This window comes from Eulemur rufifrons, chromosome 19, assembly GCF_041146395.1.
Source record: "Eulemur rufifrons isolate Redbay chromosome 19, OSU_ERuf_1, whole genome shotgun sequence".
NCBI classification, from domain to species: Eukaryota; Metazoa; Chordata; class Mammalia; order Primates; family Lemuridae; genus Eulemur; species Eulemur rufifrons.
This window is the reverse complement of record NC_091001.1, coordinates 65,832,562-65,858,376: the sequence shown is the minus strand read 5'-3', so window position 1 is coordinate 65,858,376 and position 25,815 is coordinate 65,832,562. Positions and strand designations below refer to the sequence as shown.

General features: G+C 33.3%; 1 protein-coding gene across 4 annotated transcripts in view; it reads right to left on the bottom strand.

Moving 5' to 3' along the window:
- Window positions 1–25,815, bottom strand: part of VPS54 (VPS54 subunit of GARP complex) — a 102,062-nt gene that overhangs the window by 19,944 nt on the left and 56,303 nt on the right. For all 4 annotated transcript variants that reach the window (XM_069494556.1, XM_069494558.1, XM_069494555.1 and 1 more), the window contains 8 exons: window positions 25,065–25,172; window positions 23,306–23,361; window positions 21,471–21,567; window positions 13,461–13,801; window positions 6,159–6,288; window positions 5,018–5,199; window positions 4,510–4,622; window positions 1,290–1,353 (listed from right to left, as the gene is read on the bottom strand). In XM_069494556.1, coding sequence (XP_069350657.1) covers window positions 1,290–1,353; window positions 4,510–4,622; window positions 5,018–5,199; window positions 6,159–6,288; window positions 13,461–13,801; window positions 21,471–21,567; window positions 23,306–23,361; window positions 25,065–25,172 — 1,091 coding nt within the window. The remainder of the gene's footprint in view (window positions 1–1,289; window positions 1,354–4,509; window positions 4,623–5,017; window positions 5,200–6,158; window positions 6,289–13,460; window positions 13,802–21,470; window positions 21,568–23,305; window positions 23,362–25,064; window positions 25,173–25,815) is intronic.

Here is a 25,815-nt window from a genome sequence, read left to right as displayed (position 1 = left end):
AGCCAGACGGGACCATTTCCATCAAGCACATGAAGAACAAACAGAAAATGGGTAGGTAAGAAGGGAAATCAAAATTAGATTGAAGGGATGAGATTACAGGGAGGCTGTAAAAATCTTTGCCTACCAGAACTATAGGGACTTAGTTTAGAATGAGCAGACTTCAGAGACGTAAATACAGATTGAGAAAAAGCATTAATTCTATACATACTTTTAGAATGCTTATTATGGTACCAATAAAAATAAAAAATGGTAAGATAGAATCTTTGACACCTTTGAGGAACTCAAACTAGGGAGATATATACATAAGTAAATAATTCTATTATACCTCAGTAAATGCCATGATAGAGGGACATAGAGTTACATTCTTCCTGGACCAGGTGGCTATTTCAAGAAAGGTTTAGACAGGGACAAGCAGCAAAGAATAAAAGTGAAAAATAATGCTAGTCTAGATATTGAGAATTAGAACTAGCTTCTAATTCTGACTACATTTGGGTCACTTTATGTTAATCACTTAACCTTCTAAACTTCAATTCTCTTAACTGTAGAGAGGAAACAATCCCTGATATGTCTATTTTACAAAGGGTTGTAAAGATCAAATGAGATCATATGTATATGAAAATATTTAAACTGTGAAGTGTTGTTCAAAAATATGAAGATATTATTTTAGTTACCAATTCAATACAAGGCATGTAGTACCAAACAACAATGGGATTGTTGGTATGCTTCTTAGTTAACTTTAATTTGAGATACTTTCATTGGTAAAAGAGTAAAAAAAACCCAATGATTGAAATGATCATGATGAAAATAGCTACCTACAACTGTCAACTTATTAGGTGCTAGAACTGTGCTAAATGCTTTATATGCATTACCTATTTAATTTTCACAGTAATTCTACATATAGTACTAATTTCTATATTTTGTGGGCTCCAGAGCCCACAATTTAAACTACTATGTTACACTACACACTAAGAAAGCTATAGAAAAAAAGACAGAAAGACCTGGGGATAGTAAATAACATCGTGGATCCACTATATCTCTCTTAGACTGTCTAGATGTCTTGTTATATGAAAAAAAAAAAAAAATCAAGCCTTTTTTGTTAAGTCAATGTAGTCCTTAATGGATGAAGCATACTACAGATCATAGAAAATAAAATAAATCCATAACATTTCCTTTAAATTCTTGATAGGATTTAAAATTGTTAATCCAAAATTTCCAACTCACTTCAAGGGGGAACCAGACTTACATTTTAAATAATTGACTCAAATAACGAAGAAAAGTGTTTCACTCACCCAACAACAGCATACTGTTGTCCCTCAACAATGAGAACCTCAGCTGGTTTCCTTTCTTCTGTAGCTAGAGAGTAAAGCAAAGAAACAAAAGAGACAAGGGTACAAGATGAAACAAAACACTGGAGAAAAAGCTTAAGAAGATAGTTCAGGGCCTAGAACTATCTCATTTCTGAAAATAAATATCTACTTTTTGGGAATCTATTTGACACAGAGTAAATAAAGTATATTGGGAGTTAGATTTGGATTTGAGTACCAATACTGCCAATTACTGGATGCATGACTTTGGGACAATTACTTAACCTCTTTGAGTCTCACTATCTATATTTACTAAATGCAAATAATACTATCCGTCTTTAAGAATTGTTGTTTATGGTAGAGATGATTACAAACTGCCTATCCCTTAAGCCTGGCACATGGTAGATGATCAGTAGCTACAAAAAATGTTTAGAAAGGCAGAACTAGCATTTCAACTGGTTATGTTTATTATAATTATGCTTAGAATACAAGTTAATTTCTAAATTCAATGAAGAGATTATGTATTTAATTCTCAAGATTTCAACCCAGAAGTTACTTTATTTTCATTATGTGATACTTATCATTATAAAACAAAATTCAGCATATTGAGGTAAAAAAACAGACCAGATTATTGTCCTGAATCAGACAAATTTAATAGATTACCATGGGCAAAGTCATTATGTTTCCCTAAGCTTCAAGTGTTTTTGAGCTGTAAGACTTGAAATGTCTACTTACTCTTTTCTTTCAAACAAAAAAGTTCCATGTGATATATATTTTAATCATAATTCACTACGTATGTCAGACCATAAATTTTTTGAGGGCAATGACTGTGTCTTAACCAATTCTCTGTATATTGCAGAGAAGTAGCATCGCATAGTAGGTAAGAGAAAGGACCCTAAAGTCAGTCTGCCTAAATCTGAATCCCAACTCTACCACTTCCTAGTTGTGTGACCTTAGGCAAGTTGTTTAACCTCTTTGTGCCTCAGTTTCCATATTTGTTAAATGCTAATACTAAGTGTCTAGCTCAAGGACCTGTAAATGAGACAACACATGTAAAGTGCTTAGAACAGTGTAAGCACTCAATTAATACCAGCTGCTATCCATTAACTATCATTTCCCCAACGCCTAGCTGAGTAGTAATTCAATAAATGGATGATAGATGAATGAATAGTAATCCAGGATCTTTAACTTGATAAGAACTAGTAAAATGTTAATGGACTTCTAATAGCATATACCCTATTTGTTGCTAGAGAGACAGGGAGAGAGGAAAAAAAGACTGAATTAGTCAGGAGTTAGGAATTAGGCACTAGCACCTGTGTAGTCTCAGCTACTCAGGAGGCTGAGGCAGGGTCGCTTAAGCCCAGGAGTTTGAGGTTGCAGTGAGCTATGATGACGCCACTGCATTCTAGCCCAGGCAACAGAGAAGCAAGGTATGTAAGAGAAATGTCCTACTATTAGTATCCTTCTAAGAAGAAGTGAACATGAATAGTTCACTTTGCAGAAAAAATACAAAGTTAACAGTTAATCACTCTACATTTATGATTTTAATTCAAAAATCATTGTTTGCATAACAGTGGAATTATATAAAAGACCATTAGCTGTTCGGGGACAGAAAATATGTTCTAGTTATCTAGCACAGCACCTTGCATAATGGGAAGTCAATCAAATATAGCTTGAAAGAATGGATGTGTAATGTCTTATAATTTTAAACTAGTGATTTAGAATAGTCAGTGTTTTATTTTTCCTTCATCTTTTGCTACTTCAATGCTTTTGTTTTGCTAATACCATATAACCAATTAAAAAATTTAACCACCAGCCAACACTGTTACATATTAAAAATGATCATAACAGAAATTTACTTATTTCCTTCAGTTCTTCTCTCTGCCCTGTATGAACAAATCTATTTTATACCTGTACTTAACTCCCTCTCTCCTGTCATAGTGGTAGAAGATGTAGCCTTTCTCTTAAACTCTGGATTCAACACCAGGTGCCCTGCCCCATAAACCACCCTCAATCTCTCTAATTTCTCTTACCTTTTAGCTGCCACTTCATCACTCACTTTTCCTTCACAGCGAAACTTGTTGAAAAAGTAGGCTACATTTGTCTACCGTTCCTCACCTTTCCAGTTACCTAAGCATTGAACTGCTAACACTCCAGTGAATTACTAAGATTGCAAATGATCTATGTGTCCAATGGTCACTATTTGTATTTTCTCAGTCTTTCTCTTGTAGTGTAGTTGCATTTCATGCAAACGTGAAGTATACAATTTAAAAATACTTCTATATTGAAATATTAAACTTTCATTAAATGCATAAAATTTGAAATAATGCAACTGCCTTCTCCATCAAAAATATTCAAAAACTTCATAATATCAACTCTGGTATTACAGGATGTGTTGTAAATCAATATACATTATTATCACATGATGACTCCACTTTAACTGATATACAAAAATAACCCCCAGCCACTGCACCCCTTTCATATGAAACCCAGTCGGTATTTGATACCAATGACAATTGTCTCACTGAAACTTTTTACTTCTATGTTCTTCTGGATTTCTTCCTACCTCTCACACCTTTCCTTCTTAGTCACTCCTTCATAGTTTTCTTTCTTTATGGTTCTTTAACATTTTGGTTTTCTCTATCATATAATTATATTACTTGTGATTGCTTATAAATTTTTTGATTTTGTTCATTAGATCTAGCTTCTTTAAAGCAGAATTATAACGTTATCTCTGTCTCAATACATGACATAAAGAAGCTAACTAGTGTTCACTGAATGAATATATGTCTCTAAACAATATGGTATAATAGTTAAGAACATAGCTATAAAATTATATAAAGCTGATTTCAAATCCCAGCTCATCATTTATACAAAATTCCTTAATCCCTCTAAGCCTTAAGCCTCCTCACTGTTACACAAGGTAACAATAGTACATTCATCATAGGTTGTCGTGATGATAAACTGGAGGAATGCATGTAAAGCACATGGTCTAGTGTCTGGAATATGATTAACACTCAATAAATACTTGAAATTATTATCATAAATATCCATAGATACTTTTCCTGTCAACTATTTACTAACTAAGCTGGGAGTATTAGTTTTAGGCTTTTCAATATGCATTGTCAATTAAGGAAATATTAAGCATTCATACAAAATAAACAAATATAAAATTGAAAGAGAATGTGTGAATGAATACACATACCTCCTAATTTTTTTTCAGGTAAAGCAATCTTTCCATCTGATATAGAATCAACAAGATCCTGAAATTCTGCAGGAACATCAGCTTGCTTCCAGCGCTCATTGTCTAAGAGGAGACTATTCAAAAATAAAAAGAAAGGAAGGTAAACTTTAATATTTCAACATCATCTTCCTAGGTTGAAAAGAAAAAGAGGGAGAGCTGAGTACATAAGATTTTTAAAATGCTAACCAAAAAGAATGATGAAACATCATTTACTTAACTTTGAGTGGGGAAAAAAAAAGTCAACCTATTAAGGATCTTCCTGATAAGTACTTTAACAGAAGCAAACATTCTAACCCATTTTGAAAAGCCAAGAAATGTGATTTTAATTCCATAATCTGTCTTCAATAAAAAAAAAATTTTATCAGGAATTTTAGCTGGCCAGTCAATCAAATTTCCTCTTTTAAATACAACAGAATTTTGTAAAGAAAAGTATAAAAATTTGAAGAACAGAATAGATAGGTAATGATACCTGAGTTTGGTTTTTCTCTCTTCGTGAAACCTATTTACAAATTTATTAGCTTGGCTCTGAAGTGCTCCAAGTAAGGACATACTTTTTCTTCCACAGATCTGCTCAGTGTCTAAAATGAATGTTTCCATTAATCTAGAAAGTGTTATGAATTCCATGGAATTTAGCTTCTCAAGAAAACCATCCTAAATTTTAAAGACAACACAAAAATCATGACAGAGAATTAGTATAACACCAAATATGGATGAGCTACAAAACCAACTTAGTTTGACAACTGTTAAGTATATTATTTTATAATACATAATATAATTATATTCATTAATAAGCATTTTTTATCACTTTAGTATGATTTATCAAAATTTAATCATAAACACATATGCATTTAGAATTATACCATGAATACATATATATTAGAATATATGTATTTTATCATATGGTTAATTATTTTATCAAGATCTTCTAGAAAATAAACCTCATAAGGAAAGTAATAATGGCTAAGCACATAGTAGACATACAGATAATATATGTTGAATAGATATTTTTCAGGCAAACAATATCTTAGTGTAACAATTTTATATATACATTATAGATTTCAAAAGTACTTGTTCTACTAGAGTACAAGATACAAAATCTTTCTCTATGAATATATTATTTCAATGAAATTTCCCAACACTTCAGACCCAGAAATTGAACATGAAAAGCTTAACATGTCTAAATTTGATTCTGATCCTTTTATAACTAATATAGTAGCTCAAATAAATTCAGATTATAGTATAAAATTTTCACAATGTTGGAGTTTAATTTTATTACAAATTTGTTTGACTATATATGTATATATACACATGTATAAATATATAAAACAGAATATTAATTTCAATTAACATATTTCAAAATCAGTCCTTCACTCATTTATTTGATAAGAATGCTTTAATAATTTTTCCTATTTCTTTTATTTACTATTTATTTTACATTTCAACGTTTAATAGACAATACCAATAATACGATTAACTGTTATTAAGTGTTAAAAATATAATATGCATTATGGGGAACATAAAGGTACAAGCAAAGACCTAATTCCAGATCTTCAAAATAACTAGACTATATATAAAATATAAATATTCTAAAGTTTTATGAAAATAACTACCTTTGCTCTTGACATGAGAAATTTGACGGCTCGATCATGGCATATATCTGAGGCACTATATAATAACTCCTGGATATTATTTGCCAGCTTTCCTAGCTCTAAGTCAGTTAATTTCATATCTTCACTGACCCTGAAAATGAAAAAATGAGACTTAGGGAGAGTTGTAAACACAGTATTTTCCATAGTTGACATATTAATGAAAAGGATGAAAAACTTGTAAAATTCACATTTGAGGAAAAAAATACAAAGACCATTAATTCCATGCCAATGGTTCAGTTTAGTGTTACCAACAGTCAACTTTAGTGCCTTAACATCATTTTTCACCCTTTCGGCTGAATTAAAATAATTTTCAAAGCTATTACAAAGAGGCTCTGATATATACTAATTTGAGGCAAACCATTACTGTGGGTTAAGGTAGTAAACAATATTATTACCCACTATCCTTCAAAATTATAATATCTCTAAATTTATTTACTAACGTTTTAAAATAATAGAGGAATTAATATTCTTAAAGTACTCTCAGAAACATTACCTTCTTCTACTCTCACACTCTGAGGCAGGTAGATAAATATCTACTTACAAAGGAGAACATTGAATCTTAGAAAGTTTAAGTGACCTACCCAAGGTCATAAGGTTAAGAGAGTGGGACTAGAACCAAGAATTAGTCTATCTTTAATTGGCTTCCTCTGCTCCAACATTTATTTCTATATAAATAGTCCACTGATATTTCAATACTAGCTCCTGAAAAAAATTCTGCTTAAATTTTAAAGTTCAAAGTTACTACTGAAGTAAAATTCTATTCTCGGAAGGATTACTAAAATTTGCCTCCATGTAACAGAATGATTAAGAAATTTGCAACTCGTGGCAATATGCTACCAATTCACAAAAATATAAATATTAGGTCATTAAATATGAAATGTCTGATTTCAAATCAAAAGTGTAGTTTATTATATCCCAAACAAGAAGCAGTACAATTAAACAAAGTATGCACCTAAACTATCTACACAATTTTGCCATCTTAACGGTAGCTTGCTTTTGACAGCAGCAAAGAAACATGGAGAACAAGCGGTGATGAAATCACGAAAGTCATTTTCCATAGCTTGATGAAAACTGAGTATTTTTCCTTGCAAGAAGTGGTCCAAAGCCTGGAAGAAGCGGTAGTCAGTTGGTGCAGGGTATGGTGAATATAGTACATGACAGAGAGTTTCCAAGTCCAGCTGCTGTAGTTTGAGCAGCTTTGTGCCACATATGGTCTAGCATTGTCTTGCAAGAGGACTGCCCTGTCTCTAGTGACCAATCTCAGCTGCTTAATTGCAAGCATCCTCAACAGTTGGTCCAACTGGTTGTAGTAGATACCTGCTGTAATTGATCGACCAGAGTTCATGAAGCTGTAGTGCATAATGCCAGCGCTGGACCACTGGACACCATTAGCTTTTTTTGATGAATATTTGGTTTTGGAAAGTGTTTCAACACTTTATCTTTATCTAACCATTGTGACGAACGCTTGTGATTGTCAAAAAGAATCCATTTCTCATCACACGTAACAATATGGTGTAGAAATGGTTCACCTTTATGTTGTGAAAGCAAAGAAAGGCAAGCTTTGAGATTATTTCTGTTCTGATGCTTGCTTAAATCATGTGGAACCCATCTATCCAGCTTCTTTACCTTGCCGATTTGTTTTAAATGTTCCAATATTGTTGGACTAGTAACATCAAAACTTGCTGCTAATTCATATGTAGGTTGAGATGGATTCGCTTCCACGACAGCTTTCAGCTCATCATTATCCACTTTGGTCTCATGTCACCCACTTCTTTCATTTTCAAATCACCAGAACAGAACTCCTCAAACCATCAACATACTATGTGTTCGTTAGCCACATCATTCCTAAATACTTTGTTGATATTTTGAGCTGTCTGCGCTGCATTGATTCCACCATGGAACTCATATTCAAAAATAACATGAATATTTGACTTATCCATGGTTTCACAAAAAGTGGTCCAAAAAATTTTTGAAAGATAATCACAATCTAAAATGTGTATTTGAAAGACTGGGGATGTACCTTCATAATAAAAATAAAACAAGATGTGTCAAAGTGAAATGTCAGAGATATCAACTGTCAAACTTAGTACTTAAGGAAATCAGACATTTCATACTTAATAACCTAATAGAAAATAGCAAATAAAAACAACTCATGTCTTTAAAAAGTAGGGTGACTTAATTTAAAAAGCTGGAAACTTATTTTTTTAAATCATTTAGTTAGTCACAATTTGTTTTTAAAAAGATTTTTTATTTTTAAAATTTAATTAGAATGTATACATTATGAGGACATACTGTATCTAACAAGATATACTGTTAGACTCTTTGATTCTGTAAAATTAAATAAAAAAAAAAAAAATTTAATTAGATCTCTAACTTTCCTGGCAATGGGAAAAAAGAAAAACTCAAATATAATCCAGCAATCCACTTCTGGGTTATATATCCAAACTAACTGAAAGTAATATCTCTAAGATATTTTTGTACCCCCAAGTTCATGACAATATTATTTGAAAGAGCCAAGAGGTAGAAGCAACCCAAATATCCACTGATGGATGAATAAACAAAATATAATATATACATATAATGGAATATCATTCAGCCTTAAAAAGGAAGGAATCTCTGATACATGCTACAATATGAGTGAACCTTTAGGACATTATGCTACATGAAATAAGCCAGTCACAAAAGGACAAATATTGTATGATTCCATTTACATGAGATTCCTAGAACAGTCAAACTCACAGAGACAGAAAGTAGAATGGTAATTGCCAGTGGCTGGGGGTAGGCAGAAATGCAGAATTGTTGCTTAATAGATACAGAGTTTCAGTTTTGCAAGTTGAAAAAGTTCTGGAGATTGGGTGCACAACAATGTGAATATACTTAACACTACTGAACTGTACACTTAGAAATGGTTAAGATGGTAAATTTTATGTTGTATTTTTTAACCACAATTAACAATGAAATTTTTTTTAAATGCCACAACTCTTTCTAATCTTTTCCATTATTTTCCCTTTCCTATTTCATGCCCAGAAAAGTATTTACTCTTTTGTATCCATATTTACATTGCAATAAACTTACAGAATTATAGATTACTTTGAAAAATAATATTTTGACAAAAGAAAATAGAGAGAGTCTACCATTAACAGAGTTAAAAAGTCATATATCACTTGTGCATGTTCTATAATATATCCATGATTCAATTATATACTGCAAAAACACTTAATACAGGAATAGAGCCCTTGTATGAAAAAACTAGTAAGGGTTACACATAAATATATTAAATTAATTCATTGCCCCTTTGAGCTGGGTAGTTCCCAGATATTTATGTGCCCACTGAACATAGAACCATCTATAGAACCCATGTTTCATGCTATGAGAGTGTGTGATTGGGGGAAAGCCAGAGAAGGTTCAATGTATAAGGTGAGCCACAATGGAGGTAAGAGGGGAAAGACATAAACTATTAGATTGCATCTACTTTAAAAGAATCTCAAATGGTATGGCAGACTGCTAGCTATCTTTCAATATCTGTTCTGTCTCATGCCACAACAGTAGCTTTAGCTGGGCAAATAAGCCAACAAGTGAAAGACTATTTCTCAAGCCTTCATTATACTTAGATATAGTCATGTAATAGTATGCTGGTCACTAGAATGTGAGTGAAAGTAGTAAGTGCAAACTCTGAATTGTGCTCTTTTTTAAAAAGAAAGAATAAAATATAAACAAATTTATGTAAAGGCAACAGAGGACCAACAAATCTAAAATGTATATGGATTTGCAAAAGACCAAGGATAGTCAATCTTGAAGAAGAAAAAGTAGAAGAAATTACTCTTCTAGATATTAATATTTATTAAAATCTACAGTAACTAAGATAATTTTACTTAACGATAATGATGTAAAGACAGAAAAATGAAAAAAAAAAAAAAAAAAGAAAGTCCAGAAACAGACACACATATATCTGAATATTTCATTTATGGCAAGAGTGGCAGTATAGAGCAGTGAGCAAGATAATTTTTTCAATAAATGGTGCAAGGTCAAAAACATAGCCACATGGGGCAAAAATACTTACTCTTATACTGTACATAAAAATCAATTCCAGATGGACTATAAATCTAAATGTGAAAGGGACAGTAACAGAACTTCTAGAAGATAACATAAGAGAATATCTTTAAGGCCTTAAGGTAGGGAAAGATTTCTCAAATAGGATACCAAAAAAGCATAAACTGTAAAAGAAAATAATGAATCATAGGATTATATTAAAATTAAGAACATCTGTTCATTAAAGACCCCAATAAGGGAGTGAAAAGGCAATCCACAAAGTAGGAGAAGATATCTGCAACATGGATAACTAACAAAGCGCTTACACTGAGATTGTGTAAAGAAAGAATTCTCATAAATCAATAAGAAATAAGACAAACCAATAGAAAAGTTGGTGAAGGCCTTGAATAGGCACTTCACAGAAGAGGATATTCAAACAACCAATGAATATATGAAAAGGTACTCTCCTACCAATCATCAGGGAAATAAAAATTAAAACTACTACACCTAAAACATGCCCACCAGAATGGCTAATCTGTAAAAGACTGACAACACTAAGAGTGAAGGAAGATGTGGAGTGATATGAACTCTTCCACACTTCTGACTGGAGTGTAAATGAGTACAACCACTTTGAGAAATTGTTTGGCATTAGCTAAATTGAACATTCACTTAACCTTATTTATTCCCAAGTACATATGCAACAGAAAACGCTTGTAACATGTGCACCAAAGATATCTACAAGAATGTTCATGACAATCCAAAATGGAAATAACCAAAATTTATCAACAGCAGAACAAATCATTGTAGTGTAGTCATAAAATAGAGTATTTGTACACAAAAATAAAACTACTGCTACATGCAGCAAGTTGGACAAATATCACAAATATAATAAAGTAGAATGAAAGAAATCAGAGATAAAAGAGCAAATGTATGAATCCATTTACATAAAGTTTAAAAACTGGAAAAACCAACAGTTTTCATGATTTCCTATCAGAAGGGGTAGCGTAGTAGCATAGTGGCAGGGAGGGTGGTGTGTGGTGGTCTGGAGAGCTGGTAACTGTCCTAATTCTATACTAATGTGTTTTGGGATAATTGAGCCGAACACTTATAATTGGTACTTTTCCTATATGTGCATGATACTCTAATTAAAAAGTTATAAAAGCAAAACATGTAAGGAGGGTACTATTCCTTCATTCTCTCCTTCCTGCTGCTAGGAATACAGGTGAAATGATAAAAGCTGGAGCAGTCACCTTGACACAGATGGAAGCTACACACTTCAAATGGTAGCGCTGTCTTCTCAGCTGAGGATCTCTGACCTCTGAAATGTGACCATGAGAGACATAAAATTCTATATTGTTTAAACTATGAGTTGTTTGTTTGGTTTTTTTTTTTTTGAGACAGTCTTAATCTGCCGCCTTGGCTAAAGTGCAGTGGCGTCATCCATAGCTCACTGTAGCCTCCAACGCGTGGGCTCAAGTGATCCTCCTGCCTCAGCCTTCCGAGTAGCTGGGACTACAGGCATGTGCCACCACCACATCCAGATGGTTTTTCTTTTTTGTTTTTTTTGAGACAGAGTCTCGCTTGTTGCCTGGGCTAGAGCGAGTGCTGTGGCATCAGCCTATCTCACAGCAACCTCAAACTCCTGGGCTTAAGCAATCCTGCTGCCTCAGCCTCCCGAGTAGCTGGGACTACAGGCATGCGCCACCATGCCTGGCTAATTTTTTCTATATATATTTTAGTTAGCCAGATAATTTCTTTCTATATTTAGTAGAGACGAGGTCTCGCTCTTGCTCAGGCTGGTCTTGAACTCCTGACCTCGAGCAATCCACCCGCCTCAGCCTCCCAGAGTGTTAGGATTATGGGCGTGAGCCACCGCGCCCAGCCGGTTTTTCTATTTTTCATAGAGACAGGGTCTGGCTATATTGCTCAGGCTGGTCTCAAACTCCTGGCCTCAGGCAATCTTCTCCCCTTGGCCTAGAAAAGGCATGAGTCATTGCACCCAGCCTTCAGCTATAGAGTTTTTACATCTTTTTAAAGCAGTTTTAGATTTTAGATAGCACCCTAAATAGTAAATGTGAAAATATTAGCCTGATACAGAAAAAATATTTGTGTAACTATGTAGCTCAGGTTTTCTTTGTTTGTTTGTTGAGAAGGGACATATTAAAGCTGACTTGATGTTGTAACTGTGACCTTTATAAGCTCCTAGACCATAAGGTGATTAATGTAAAGATGAACAAAAGTACTGAGTTATTGTTACTCTTAACTTATTCTTAACAATAACTAAATCCAAACTATATTCTTGGACCAGAAAGAGTTTATTGGTTTTGTTTTATTTTTATTATTGTTTGGATTTCTTGTTTTATTTTTTTGATACCAGAGATTATTGAGACAATTGGTGAACTCTGAGTGGGATCTGTGGATTAGATGGTAATAATGTATCAATGTTTTCTTGTATTTCATTGGTATACTATTGTTACATGGGAGAGTGTTCTTGCACTTAGGAAATATATGCTGAAGTACCCGGGGATAATGGGGCATCATGTCTGCAAACTACTGTCAAATGATTCAGAAAAAATGTTAACATAAGAGACAAAGAAAGAAAGAAAAGGAGAGAAAAAGGGAGGAAGGAAAATAGAGGGCAATGTGGTAAACTGTTAACAACTGGGAAACTGGATGAAGCAGATATGACAGTTTTTTGTTCTATCCTAGCAACTTTTCTGTAAATTTGAAATTATTTCAAAATAAGAAGTTTTAAAAAATAATGCTTAAAAAGATAGTGTGATCCACTTGGAAATTCGTATCTTTGAAAAACCAAAGGTTATAAATCAAACATATCTTCACCATATATAAAATACAAAGGTGACATAGTAGAACAAAGAAAAATGACCAAAGCAATAAGCAACCTGGGTTCCAATACAAGTTCTGTCGCTAATGACTTTAAGTCATCCAAGCTCTCTGGGCATCAGTTACCTTATCACTGAAATGAGGGCATTTAATTAAATAGTCTTTAACGTTCCTATCCAGCCTTAAAATTCTGTAATTATCAATTACTTCCAATGCTTACCTCCTTATCTTTCACACATTTTTGAAAAAAGATGTTTCATAAAATTAATATATTTTTGTTGAATTCTAATATATTTTTGTCAAAATAATAAATTGAATAATCAATCTTACTGAAACCATTAATAAGATGACTCAAAATCTTGTCAATTTGGCAGTAGTCACTATACTCACATAATATCCACTCCTCCTGGAGTAGCAGATGATGATGTCTGCTCTTTACTGGATGAAGAATCAGTAGTACATTCTGGCTCTGATACTGAATCACTGCTGCAGGGCTCACTATTTGGAGATGCATTTCTTTGAGAGGCAGTGTCGACTGTCATAGCTGTCAATTCACCCTCACTGAATGCATCACTTATAAACATGCCTTCATGGATTAAATAAGCCACCTCTGTGTCCAATGAATTATCTTTTGTAGCATTCTTCTGTTGTGAAATCTCCTCCAATTCTCTAGTCCTTTGGTTTTTGTCAAGAACTGAGAGAACAACACTGTGAATGATATTTAACGTTGCCTACAAGAAAACAGGATACACTTTTAAAGGATTTAAAATACCTTGCACGTAAAGTTACCAAAAGTGAATTCCGTGCATGTAATTTTGAACATCTATGATCATACATAAGTCAAAATCATATATATCAGAATTTCTACCAATTTCTTGTTATACAGTAAAAGGGCTAAAGCTTAGAAATAGAGTTCCTGTATTTTAACTAATTTTTAAATGCAAGTCTAAAATATATTGCATATTTCTCTAACCTCTTAAACAGTTTACACTAAAAATAACTTGCCTGTCAGAGAATCCTATTAGATGATATGCCTGTCTAAAAGAAAAATAATTTGTATTGCTTACTATGCCTAGCCCTGCCCATCTTTCTCCTCATCTCATACCTTCTCTCACTTATCCAAACATTCTGGTTCTCTTTCTATTCTTCTGTTATTCTAAGATTGTTCCCACCTCAGTGCCTGTGCTGTTCCCTCTGCCCAGTATGCTCTTTACCTTGATCTTTGTACACATCTCCTTCTCATTGCTCAGGTTCTGGCACAAATAGTCACTTCCTCAAAAATGCTTTCCCTAACTGTCCTCCCAACAACTCTATCCCATTAGCCAGTGTAAGAAAACAAAAATAACTATCATTATCTAAAATTATCTTTTAAAAATTTGTTTATTCTAGGTTTCCTTCCACTACAATGTTAGCTCAATGAGATATTGTAATCCTAAAGCCTAAAATAGTGCCTGGCAAATAGGAGGTTCTCAATAAATATTGAAAACTAGATGAATGAAGAGTAAACTTACATAAATTAATATCTTTATGGACTATTAAGAAATAAAGGGCTACTTGCCTATTTTAACATTCATGGTTTCATTTTCATAACTTGTTCTCCCTTTCTCAAAACATTGCTTTCATTTTTCGAATCTATATGGTTCTAGAAAAGCAGACTCCAACTTCAAGTGTACAAAATCAGGATAAGGGTCGAGGCTAGTCCAGTCAGCACATGGAACCACCATTACCTGAGCTTAAAGCTAAAGAAGGTACTTAGAAGACAGAACTGCAAAGAAACAAAGCCAAGGCTTGATGACATCATCAACCTCTATATCAGGCACCTAAAGACTGACCTACCTCTGGATATTTTTCAGTTATCTGAGCTAATATACCCCCCTCAATTGTTTGAGACACTCTGAGCTATGTTTCTTGTTATTTGGAACTGAAAGCACTCTAAGTGAGACAATAGCGGATATAGTACACAGCAGATACAACCTTCAAAAACTTTAGCAGCAAAGTGTCTATGGATAGTGAATTTTTTTATTTTCTTCATTGATCACTAACTTCTTCTGTATTGTCACAAATTTTCTGCCTGCTAGACTCTACTACTGCTGCTTTTAATCCTTACTACTGTCCAATCTTTGATGCGCTTACTTCCCCCATCTTGTTTTGCTTTTCTTCTTCCTTATCTCTTTTTTCTTGCTTTTCTTTCTTAACTTTTTTTTAAATAAAAAGAGCATGACGGATATAGTCTTTCCTCCGCAACATCTATTCTACACCACCTCCCCCATGGTATAGCAACCATGTGATTTAGGTGGAACTGAGGCCATCTTTCAGCTTCAAGTGTCAGTACTTAATAGCCCATTAGGTGTGCTTCCAACTTCCTTGCCTCGTGATGAGTTCAGAGTTGAAAAGAATATCCAGACTTGTACCAACCAGTGCATGGCATTTTCCTGGCCACAGTGACTGGGCATGTGACCTAAAGTGGTTCAATCAATTAAAGCTAAGAACTTTCATTTGATGACTAAAGAAGAAAAACTCTAGATGAAAAATTCTAAGTTGGTTCAATCAATAAAAGAATTTCATTTGATGACTGAAGAAGAAAAACTCTGGGTAAAAAATAGGAAGAAAAATCTAGGTGGTATAGAATTGTGGCAAATGTAGGAGACCTGGAACTGATGAAGTCAACAAAAAGGAAGGCAGAACTAAATTTAAAACAGAGAAACTAAGCTGGAGAACCAAAACAAAATTATGGATAAAGCCCATATAGTCTTGGACTTTTTTAGTTCCTTTTATCATTTAAACTAATTTGATGTGAATATTTTATCTCTTTTAATAGCAATATCCTAGCTGATACAATAATAAATTTTTCATACACAGTATATCAAGTGTTCTCTTAGAGATTCTTCTCTGTTTTCATCATATCTACAGTTTTAGAGATATGCTGATTATTTTTTCCAATTCCAGAGCCATTCTTGCTAAAGGATGCCAAAAGATCAGCCTTCTTGCTAAAAGATGCCAGAAGATCGGTCTCCAAAAAAGAATTAATAATATATAATAGGTTTGACGTAGATATATGATTTAATTTCTGAACTATCTATTACATAGTCTGTAGAAAAGTCCATGTTTCAAAAAAAACCTAGGACAGCTAAACCAAATTTAACTTTCCAATCATGAGAATAGGGTGAATGAAAATATGCTGATAATCATATTGATAAGTCTCTAAAACAACAGCCTAGGATTATTTGTCCACACAACAAAACGCAAATCTAGCCAGGCATGGTGGTTCACACCTGTAATCTTAGCACTTTGGGAGGGAAAGGCAGGATTGCTTGAGGCCAGGAGTTCGAGACCAGCCTGAGCAAGAGCAAGACCCATCTCTACAAAAATTGAAAAATCAGCCAGGCCTGGTGGCACACATCTGTAGTCTCAGCTACTCAGGAGGCAGAGGCAAGAGAATTGCTTGAGCCCAGGAGTTTGAGGTTGCAGTGAGCTATGATGACACCACTGTACTCTAGCCTGGGCGACAGAGACCCTGACTCAAAAAAAAAAAGAACTAAAAATTCCTTGAAAAGAATGTAAGCTCCATTTAAGAACTGTTTTCTTTTTCAGCTATAAAAATCACCCTAATCTGTGGGGTATATACGACAAATAAGAATTTTAGTAAAACTTGAAAATATGATTAACAGTAAAGAACAAATTAGGGAGGTCTCATACTTCCTGATCTCAAAACTTACTATAAGACTATGGTGATTATAATAGTGTGGTGCTGACATAAAGACAAATATATATATAGCAATGAAATAGAACAGAAAGCCGAGAAATGGACCTTCGCATAGGTGGTAAAATGTTTTCCAACAAAGGGGCCAAGACCATTCAATGGAGAAAGGGCAGTCTTTTCAATAAATGGTGCTGGGAAAACTGGATATCCACATGCCAAAGAATGAAGGTGGACCCTTATCTTATACCACATATAAAAACTAACAAATAGATAAAAGGCCTAACATAAGGGCTAAAATTATAAAATTCTTAGAAGAAAATACACAGGGAAAGCTTCTTGATATTGGTTGTGGCATTGATTTCTTGGATATGAAACTAAAAGCACAGGCAATAAAAAAATAGATAAACTGGACTACATCAAAATAAAAACACTTCTGTCCAGGAAAAGATACAATATAGGAAAAGGCAATCCATGGAATGGGAGGAAATATTTGCAAATCATGTATCTGTTAAGGGGTTAATACCAGAATATATAAAGAATTCCTACAACTCAACAAAAAAAACAAACAAGCCTATTAAATAATAGGCAAAGAAGACATTTCTTCAAATACAGAAGAATGGCCAATAAGCACATAAAAAAATGCTCAATATCACTAATCATTAGAGAAATGCAAATTAAAACCACAGTGGAATACCACTTCACACCCAGTAGGATGGCTACTCTCAAAAAAAAAAAAAAAAAAAAAACCCAGAAAATAACAAGTATTAGAAAGTACGTGGAAAAACTGGAACCCTTGTGCACTGTTAGTTGCAATATAAAACGGGGTAGCTGCTATGAAAAACAGCATGAGGATTTTTCAAAAAATTAGAAACAGAATTACCATATGATCCAGCAATTCCACTTCTAGGTATATAACCAAAAGACTGAAAGCAGGGACTCAAAGAGATATCTGTATACCCATGTTCATGGCCATATTATTCATAATAGCCAAAAGGTGGAAGCAACCCAAGTGTCCATTGACAGATGAATGTATAAACAAAATGTAATATATACACATATGATAGAATATTATTCAGCCTTAAAAAGGAAATAAATTCTAACACATACTACAATGTAGATGACACCTTGAGGACATTAGGCTAAGTGAAATAAGCCAGTCACAAAACGACAAAAAGAATTATGTGATTCTACTTATATGAGGTACCCAAAATAGTCAAACTCAGAGAAGTAGAATGGTCACTGTTAGGGGCCAGAGGAAGGAGGGAATGAAGAGTTATTTTTTTTAACAGGTACAGAGTTTCAGTGTAGCAAAATGGAAAGAATTCTGTGCGTGAATAATAGTGATGGTAGCATAACAGTGCAGTTGAATTTAATGTCACTGAACAGTACACTTAAATATAGTTAAAATGGGCTGGGCACAGTGGCTCACACCTGTAATCCTTAGCACTCTGGGAGGCTGAGGTGGGAGGATCACTTGAGCTCAGGAGTTGGAGACTAGCCTGAACAAGAGTAAGACCCTGTCTCTACTAAGAATAGAAAAATTAGCCAGGCATGGTGGCGTGTGCCTGTAGTCCCAGCTACTCAGGAAGCTGAGGCAGGAAGATCGCTCAATCCCAGGAGTTTGAGGTTGCAGGGAGCTATGATGACGCTACTGCACTCTAGCCCAGGAGACAGAGCAAGACTCTGTCTCAGAAAAAGAAAAAAAAAGAAGTTAAAATGATAAATTTTGTTATGTTTATTTTACCACAACAAAAAAATTCAGAAAATACATACTAAAAAAATACAGTTAACAGAAATATAGATCCTTAAGTCAATAATCATTCAAATATGAAATTTTCAAACCTCAATCTTTTTATTATTTATCTGCTTAAAGTAGAAAGTATTATAAAAATGTTCTGGCTGAAATTTTGTGCTTTAATTTCTTTTAAAAAGTAAAATTTACTTTTAATACTAAACTGAAATAAGGAATATCCTTTGTTTTTGAGAAACAAATGCAAGAATATATAGGAAAGTAAATTATTAACCCTGGTAAATTAAATAAGAAATTCAAATAGTTTATACCTATAATGTAGTAAAAACAACTTTTTCTGATTATTAAAATAGTACCTCTCTTAGTAGAAAATTTAAGGAAAACAGCAAAGAATAAAAATCTTAAATGACACATAATCTGACCACCTAAAGATACCCATTAAAAAGCCAAGGTGTATCTTTGTTCTAGGAAGATAAACAGATTTAAAAAAATTTTTTGACATAGCTGAGATCACACTATATAAGTAGGTCTGCCTATATCTTGCCTTTTCATTTAATATTATAATGTATGCATTTTCTTCTACCATTAAAAATTCTTGGCTATATATGATGTTCCATGGTAAAAAATGTATCAGACATAATTTATTTTACCATTTCTCTATTGTTAGACATCAGGGTCCTTTCCAATATTTAGTTATTTAAAAATTCTTCACTAAAAATGACAGTGGCCAGGCGCGGTAGCTCATGCCTATAATCCTAGCACTCTGGGAGGCCGAGGTGGGAGGATCACTGGAGGTCAGGAGTTTGAGACCAGCTTGAACAAGAGCGAGACCCCGTCTCAACTAAAAAATAGAAAGAAATGATTTGGACAGCTAAAAATATATATAGAAAAAATTAGCCAGGCATGGTGGCACATGCCTGTAGTCCCAGCTACTCAGGAGGCTGAGGCAGAAGGATTGCTTGAACCCTGGAGTTTGAGGTTGCTGTGAGTTGGGCTGATGCCACGGCACTCTAGCCCCAGGCAACAGAGTGAGACTCTGTCTCAAAAAAAAAAAAAAAAAAAAAAAAGACAGGTTGTAATTAACACTATTTTTCAGTGAAATCATACCTTTATAAAATAACAAATTTTTTTTTAAAAAAGTACCATATTTAAAGGTTATATGCCATCTTCAAAGATACTCTAAGTATTATTTTAAGTAGCCCAAATGTGAAAATCAGAAATTACAACTATGACAAATCACTGTTTCCATATTGTACATTCATGAAATAATAATTCTACTTAGTTTAACTGACATAGAGCCTAAAAGTGGAATAAGTCCTCACTTAACGTCGATAGGTTCTTGGAAACTGTGACTTTAAGCGAAACAATGTACAGCAGATAGAATAAACTTGTTACAGTGTTGATGAGAAAAAAAAAAACTGGTTTTGTTATACATCATTTCACTTAAAGTCACAGTTTCCAAGAACCTATCCACTATGTTAAGTGAGGACTTACTGTCCTTTAAAAATTACTGGCAAAAAGTTGGGCAACTCTGCACTATGCATGCAGGAGTTCTATATATCCAGATGTGCAATAATAGAAGTATGTGATGTTGAGGTCATGGTCAGAATATAAGAAAAAGTGAAAATGTGGCCTAGTTATTAACAATCCATAGATACAGGTTTGTATCTATCACTATCAATGGGTGGGATCAACATTTTAGAAGGAGTCTAAATTAAGCACAGTGAATCACATTCTATAAAACTTGTCCAAACCTGACTGGTGAGCTTACGCATGTGACTTAGCATTGCTCCAATGTCAATAAAGAAAAGCCATGTCATAGACAAGTACAAAGTCCCCCAGATTATTTACCATGGTACTCAGGAGATGCTGGGGATGTTAATTAGCACATAAAGCACAATGCTGACACTTGATAATTCAAACAATATCAAATTTCACAAATGGCCCCTTTAAACTGTTACACTCAGTAATACCTAATGACTGTCTTCTTTTTAAAATGTAGCTATAACATGTTGGTGATTCCAACCAAATATGTTTTAGAGTCTGTGACATCTGAAAAATATTAAGTGACAGATGTTCTTTTCCTTATATTAAGTGGCTTCAAATTAAGTAGTTTGACTAAAGCGACAGAATAATTAAATGCAATACATGATCTTCAATTGAACCTCTGCCCAAAAAATTAAATAAAAATCTGCAGTAAAGGACATTAGTGGGAAAATTTGAATATGAACAATATATTAAAAAACAGCATTATATCAACATGGAAGTTATAGAAAAATTAGTGGTTTGGGATGGATTTTTGAGTGTTTCACAATATTGTACCACCAGATAATCTGGAAGGATTCAAACATCACAAAATCACTAGAGGAAATATTATTTTATAATATACAATGCCCAGTAAGCATTACAATATTTCTTTCTTTCTTTCTTTTTTTTTTTTTTTTTTTTACAGACAGGGTCTTGCTCTGTTGCTCCTGCTCAAGTGCAATGGCACAATCACAGCTCACTGCAACCTCCAACTCTGGAGCTCAAATGATCCTCCCACCTCAGCCTCCCCAGTAGCTAGGACTATGGGCACACACCAACACACCCAGCTAATTTTTTTTTATTTTGAACTAATCTTGAACTGGGCTCAAGTGATCCTCTCACCTCACCCTCCCAAAGTGCCGGGGTTGTAAGTGTGAGCCACCACACTGAGCCATACAATATTTCTTTTAAATATAAAACAAATCATCCAAAATTATAAAAATCGCCAAAATACTCTGAGGCACTTAAATTCTTACTTAAAACAAAATCTCTTTAGAAAAACTACAAAAACAAAGTAATTGTGTTTTATTCTTGTTTGATTATATATATATATATGTGTTTGTGTGTGTATTATATACATATATGTTATATATCTAGGAAGCTGACTTAATTTTAGGGATATTCTGGACAAACTGATACATACCTTAACTCTCTGTAGGAAAATTGTAAACTTAGAGAAAATATCCTTTAGCAGATCAAACCACTGGGGAAAATTCAACATTCTCATCTGATCTGCAAGCCTAGAAAAAAAATAATTCAAACAAAAATAATCATTGTCTCTGGGCCATTATGGTAACAACTACAAACTGGAGGAAACAATACTAAATACTATCTAATGACTGAAGAATAAAATGCATTTATCTAGATACCTAACTAAAATGATGGAATCTTGAGTTGAAGAGGTCAATTATCAAACCACCATGACTTGTTTAAATATCTTTACAACTACTCTAGTTAAATATACTGACATATGAACCTTATCACATATTAATTTCATGTGAACATGTTTGTGACCATTGAATGAATAAACCATAGACAAACCAATTTTAGTTAAAGGTAAAGATATATTCTGGAATAAAAATAGAAACATAACAGCTCTCCCAACAAATTTAATAATAATCTACTTTCCTAACTACAACCTAAAAAGTACTTTTCCATATGAGAGGTAATATGACAGGGTAGCTAAGAGCATGGGCTCTGGAGTCACACTATCTCAGTTCAAAATTCCAGCAGCTTACTGGAATTAATAGCTATGTGACTCTGGCAAGTGACTTAACCCTTCCACGTTCCAATTTTCTCATCTTAACATGAAGAAAACAATGGAACACACCTTATATGGGTGTTGTAAATATTAAATAAGTTAATAAAAATTACTTAGAACAATGCATGGTATATTTTTAAAAGTGCTAGATATCAGTCAATATTATTTTGATAATTGACATAAATCATTAACTTCAAGGTGAAAAAATTAATGCAAAATAGAATTTCACAAAGATATTTTATAGTATTAAAATGACTTATTGCTTGAAATTTTTAATAAATCTGCTGCAGCTAAGAGTTTATTCAAAAGATACTCCTACAGTTGATATATAGGAAGTTCTCTATCTATGTTGAGAAAAATCCCTAGAGAAGAAAATAAGAAGTAACTGACTCTCCACCTCCATTAGGCTTCTAACAGAGTCCCAGTGACATATTTTTTCCGACTACTAGCAATTCCCCTGTTATCACAGTTGTCTCAATTCTGAACTGAGTTTTCCCCAGGTAATAGTATGGAAATTAAAATGCCATAATCTCCACTCTGTGGGTTTGGCCCAGGGAAGCTTCATAGTTGTCCATATTACTGTTCATATCTTAGGCTAGTTAATAAAGTTTAGATATCTACATGAATGAGAAATTCAGTCATAAAATATTTACCCCTAGTTTCCTCAAAATAAAAGAATGGGAATTTCAAAGGCAAAAAAAAATCACAGGCCTGGGCAATTCAAAAATCATAAACTCAAATTCTCAAAACCAATTAGAAGATATATTTTAATTATATAGCTAAATAATTCAAACTTAATACTTGCTATGTGCCTGTATGAATTATCTTCAATTCCCACCCCCTCCATATTTATGTTCTATACCTCTCCATTCTGCTCTCTGCCCTGGGAGGCCAACCTGCTGGGCTTGGCCAATGAGGAGCCCTTACAAAGACTGTAAGGAGGAAATGTACTTACTCCTTCAGCTCTCTCCCTGAAGGGGTGCCTCAGAATGACTGCTTCCCTCTACTCAAAGCCATAGCTTTTTTTCAACTACTACCTGTCTTTCCTGAATTCTGCTAATTGCTATCTTCCTTTGTCTCTTAAAGGTTCACCAAGCTCACTTGTGATTTTCCTAGACCCTGCTCACACTTTAGTAAATAATTCCTTAACTAAATTCTTATGCCAATTTTCATGTATCATGTTTTCCCTGATAACCAACTTACATATTTATACTTACTTCACAACAACATCTGTGTCTATTTCTTCTATTTGTGAAACTTTATTAATCACACACTGAAAAATTTAAGAAAAAACAAAAACAATTTGATTAATTGTCTTTCAAATCCTGAGTGCTCTATGTTCCATTTGTACATTAAAAAGGCCCTCACTGACTACAATAACCATTTTGCCGGACTTTTCTTATATCTCCTATACATATTTCAAGGTGTTTTAAAAACTGTATTACCTTTACACAAGTGAATAATTATTTCAGAGTTATGTTTGAACTGTAATAATTAAAATTTCCTACTACTTAAAACTGTTCAAAATCAACAGAAAAACAGAACTATAATACTTAGGAACAAGGTGTAAGCTCCATATTAAAATCCCAAAAGAAAATTCATATTGGAAGTTACATTTCCTTGTAATACACCCAGCAGTTTAAAGTTAAAAAAAAAAAAAAATGCTTAGACTTCAGGAGAAGTCTAGGAATGAAAACACAGCAATTTAAAAAATTTGTTTGAAAGTAGACATACAGAAAATTGTACAAATTATGTTTACAGTTTAACATTTTTAGAATACCTCTGTGTAATCAGAACTCAGCTTATGAAATTGAATACTGCCAGTACCCAGAGCTACTCTCCTGCTCCCCTCCCAAAAGACACTATTATCCCGATTTCTAAACTATAGAGTAATTTTGCCTGTGTTTAAATTTTACATAAATAGAATCATATAGTGTATACTCTTTAGTGTCTGGCTTCTTTGGCTCTACAGTATGTCTGTAATATTCACTTATGCTGTTCTGTGTAATTTAATCATTCTCATTGATGTATAGCATTCCATTGTATAAATATACCACAATTCTGTTTATACTTTCTACTGATGACGGAATTTGAAATGTTACCATTTTTTTATTATAAATAGTACTACCATGAACATTCTTTTACTGTGTTTTGGTGAACTTACATATGTATTTCTGTTGGGTGAATACCTAGAAATAGAAATGCTGGGGCACAACATGTGTATACTTAGCATTAGTAGATATTGTCAACAATTTTTCAAAGTGGCTACACCAATTTAAAAATAGTGTCTTAATCATTGTTAGAGAGAGGTGAAAAGGGGTGAAAATTATAATTTCTCAAAGATCAGAGTAAAATGGAAAGGAACATTTGTCTACCGCTGGTGGGACTGAATATAAATTGGTAAAATCTTTTTAGACTGCAATTCAGTACTACGTATCAAATGACTTAAAAATACTTTCAACTCTCTGACCAATAATTCCACCTCTGGGAATCAGTCTAAGAAAGCAATCTTAAACATGAAAAAGAAACAAATAACTTTATACTGAAGATGTCTGTCACAGTGTTATTTACAGTGTCACATTAAAAACAACTAAATATTCAACATACAGAAAGTTAAGTAGGGTTAGCCAAAATAATGTTGACAGAATTTTACACAATTATTAAAATGTTTCTGAAGGTTTATATAATCATGAGAAAACGCTTATGATATGATTCTAACTGAAATATGGGTTCAAAATCATATATAGGTTATGACAACAATGAAAAACATCAGTAACAATCTACACATACAAATATTCTTAAAATGATAATCTTTTAGCTGGGAGAGCTATGTTTTTCTTTCTTTTAATTTTTCTATTTTTAATTAATGGATCAAGTATTACTATTATACTATATATACTATTACTAGGGTAGCATAAAAATAAATTTCACAAAAGATTCTAGCTCAAAATATATCAAATGAAAATGTACAATTACCTGTTTAATGATATTTTTTGCTGTAATAATCATTTCTTCACTATAGATTTCTAAAAAATTAAGTTTTCTTTGTTTTAAAAGTCCAAATACAAGAGATACTAGTTTTTCCTATTAAAATAAAAGAAGAGTATATAACATCACATTTTAAATATGAAATAATCTTATTTAGAGGTAGAAATATTCAGCTTTAAGAGTTTTATTTGATTCTCAGATCTCTATCCCTACACATGATATTTTCTAGCAGCCTGAAAAACCCCTCTCATAGCAATCTTGTCATCAGATTTTTGGAGTCAGTGTTCTAAAACAGGTAAACCCTACTCTACCACAGAGGATCAAGTGAAGCTGGTTTGGGGGCAAAACAAGAGTATTTTTTAGCCCAGTTTCAACAAATAGTTAGAAAATATCCTTCTCAAATCCTGATGACCAATAAATACAATGTCAGCCCTGTGCTTTTTAATTTATGTTTGGTCTAGAAGACTAGAATGACAACCAGGACTCTCAGACAGAAACCAACTTCTAACATGTACCAAAATTTCTTTAACTACTTTGGTTGTTATCAGGGCTTTTTGAATTCTTTACTAGTGCTTGGCAATGATTAGCACTGAGAAGTTACCGCATAAATGAAGCCTGGATATGACGTAATAAAACATGTTCGTAATAGGTCCTCAGTGAATGTGAATTACGGATAAATTACCATATCAAATAATCACTTTTTACAAAAGATAAACTCCAGCGCATACACACATGCACA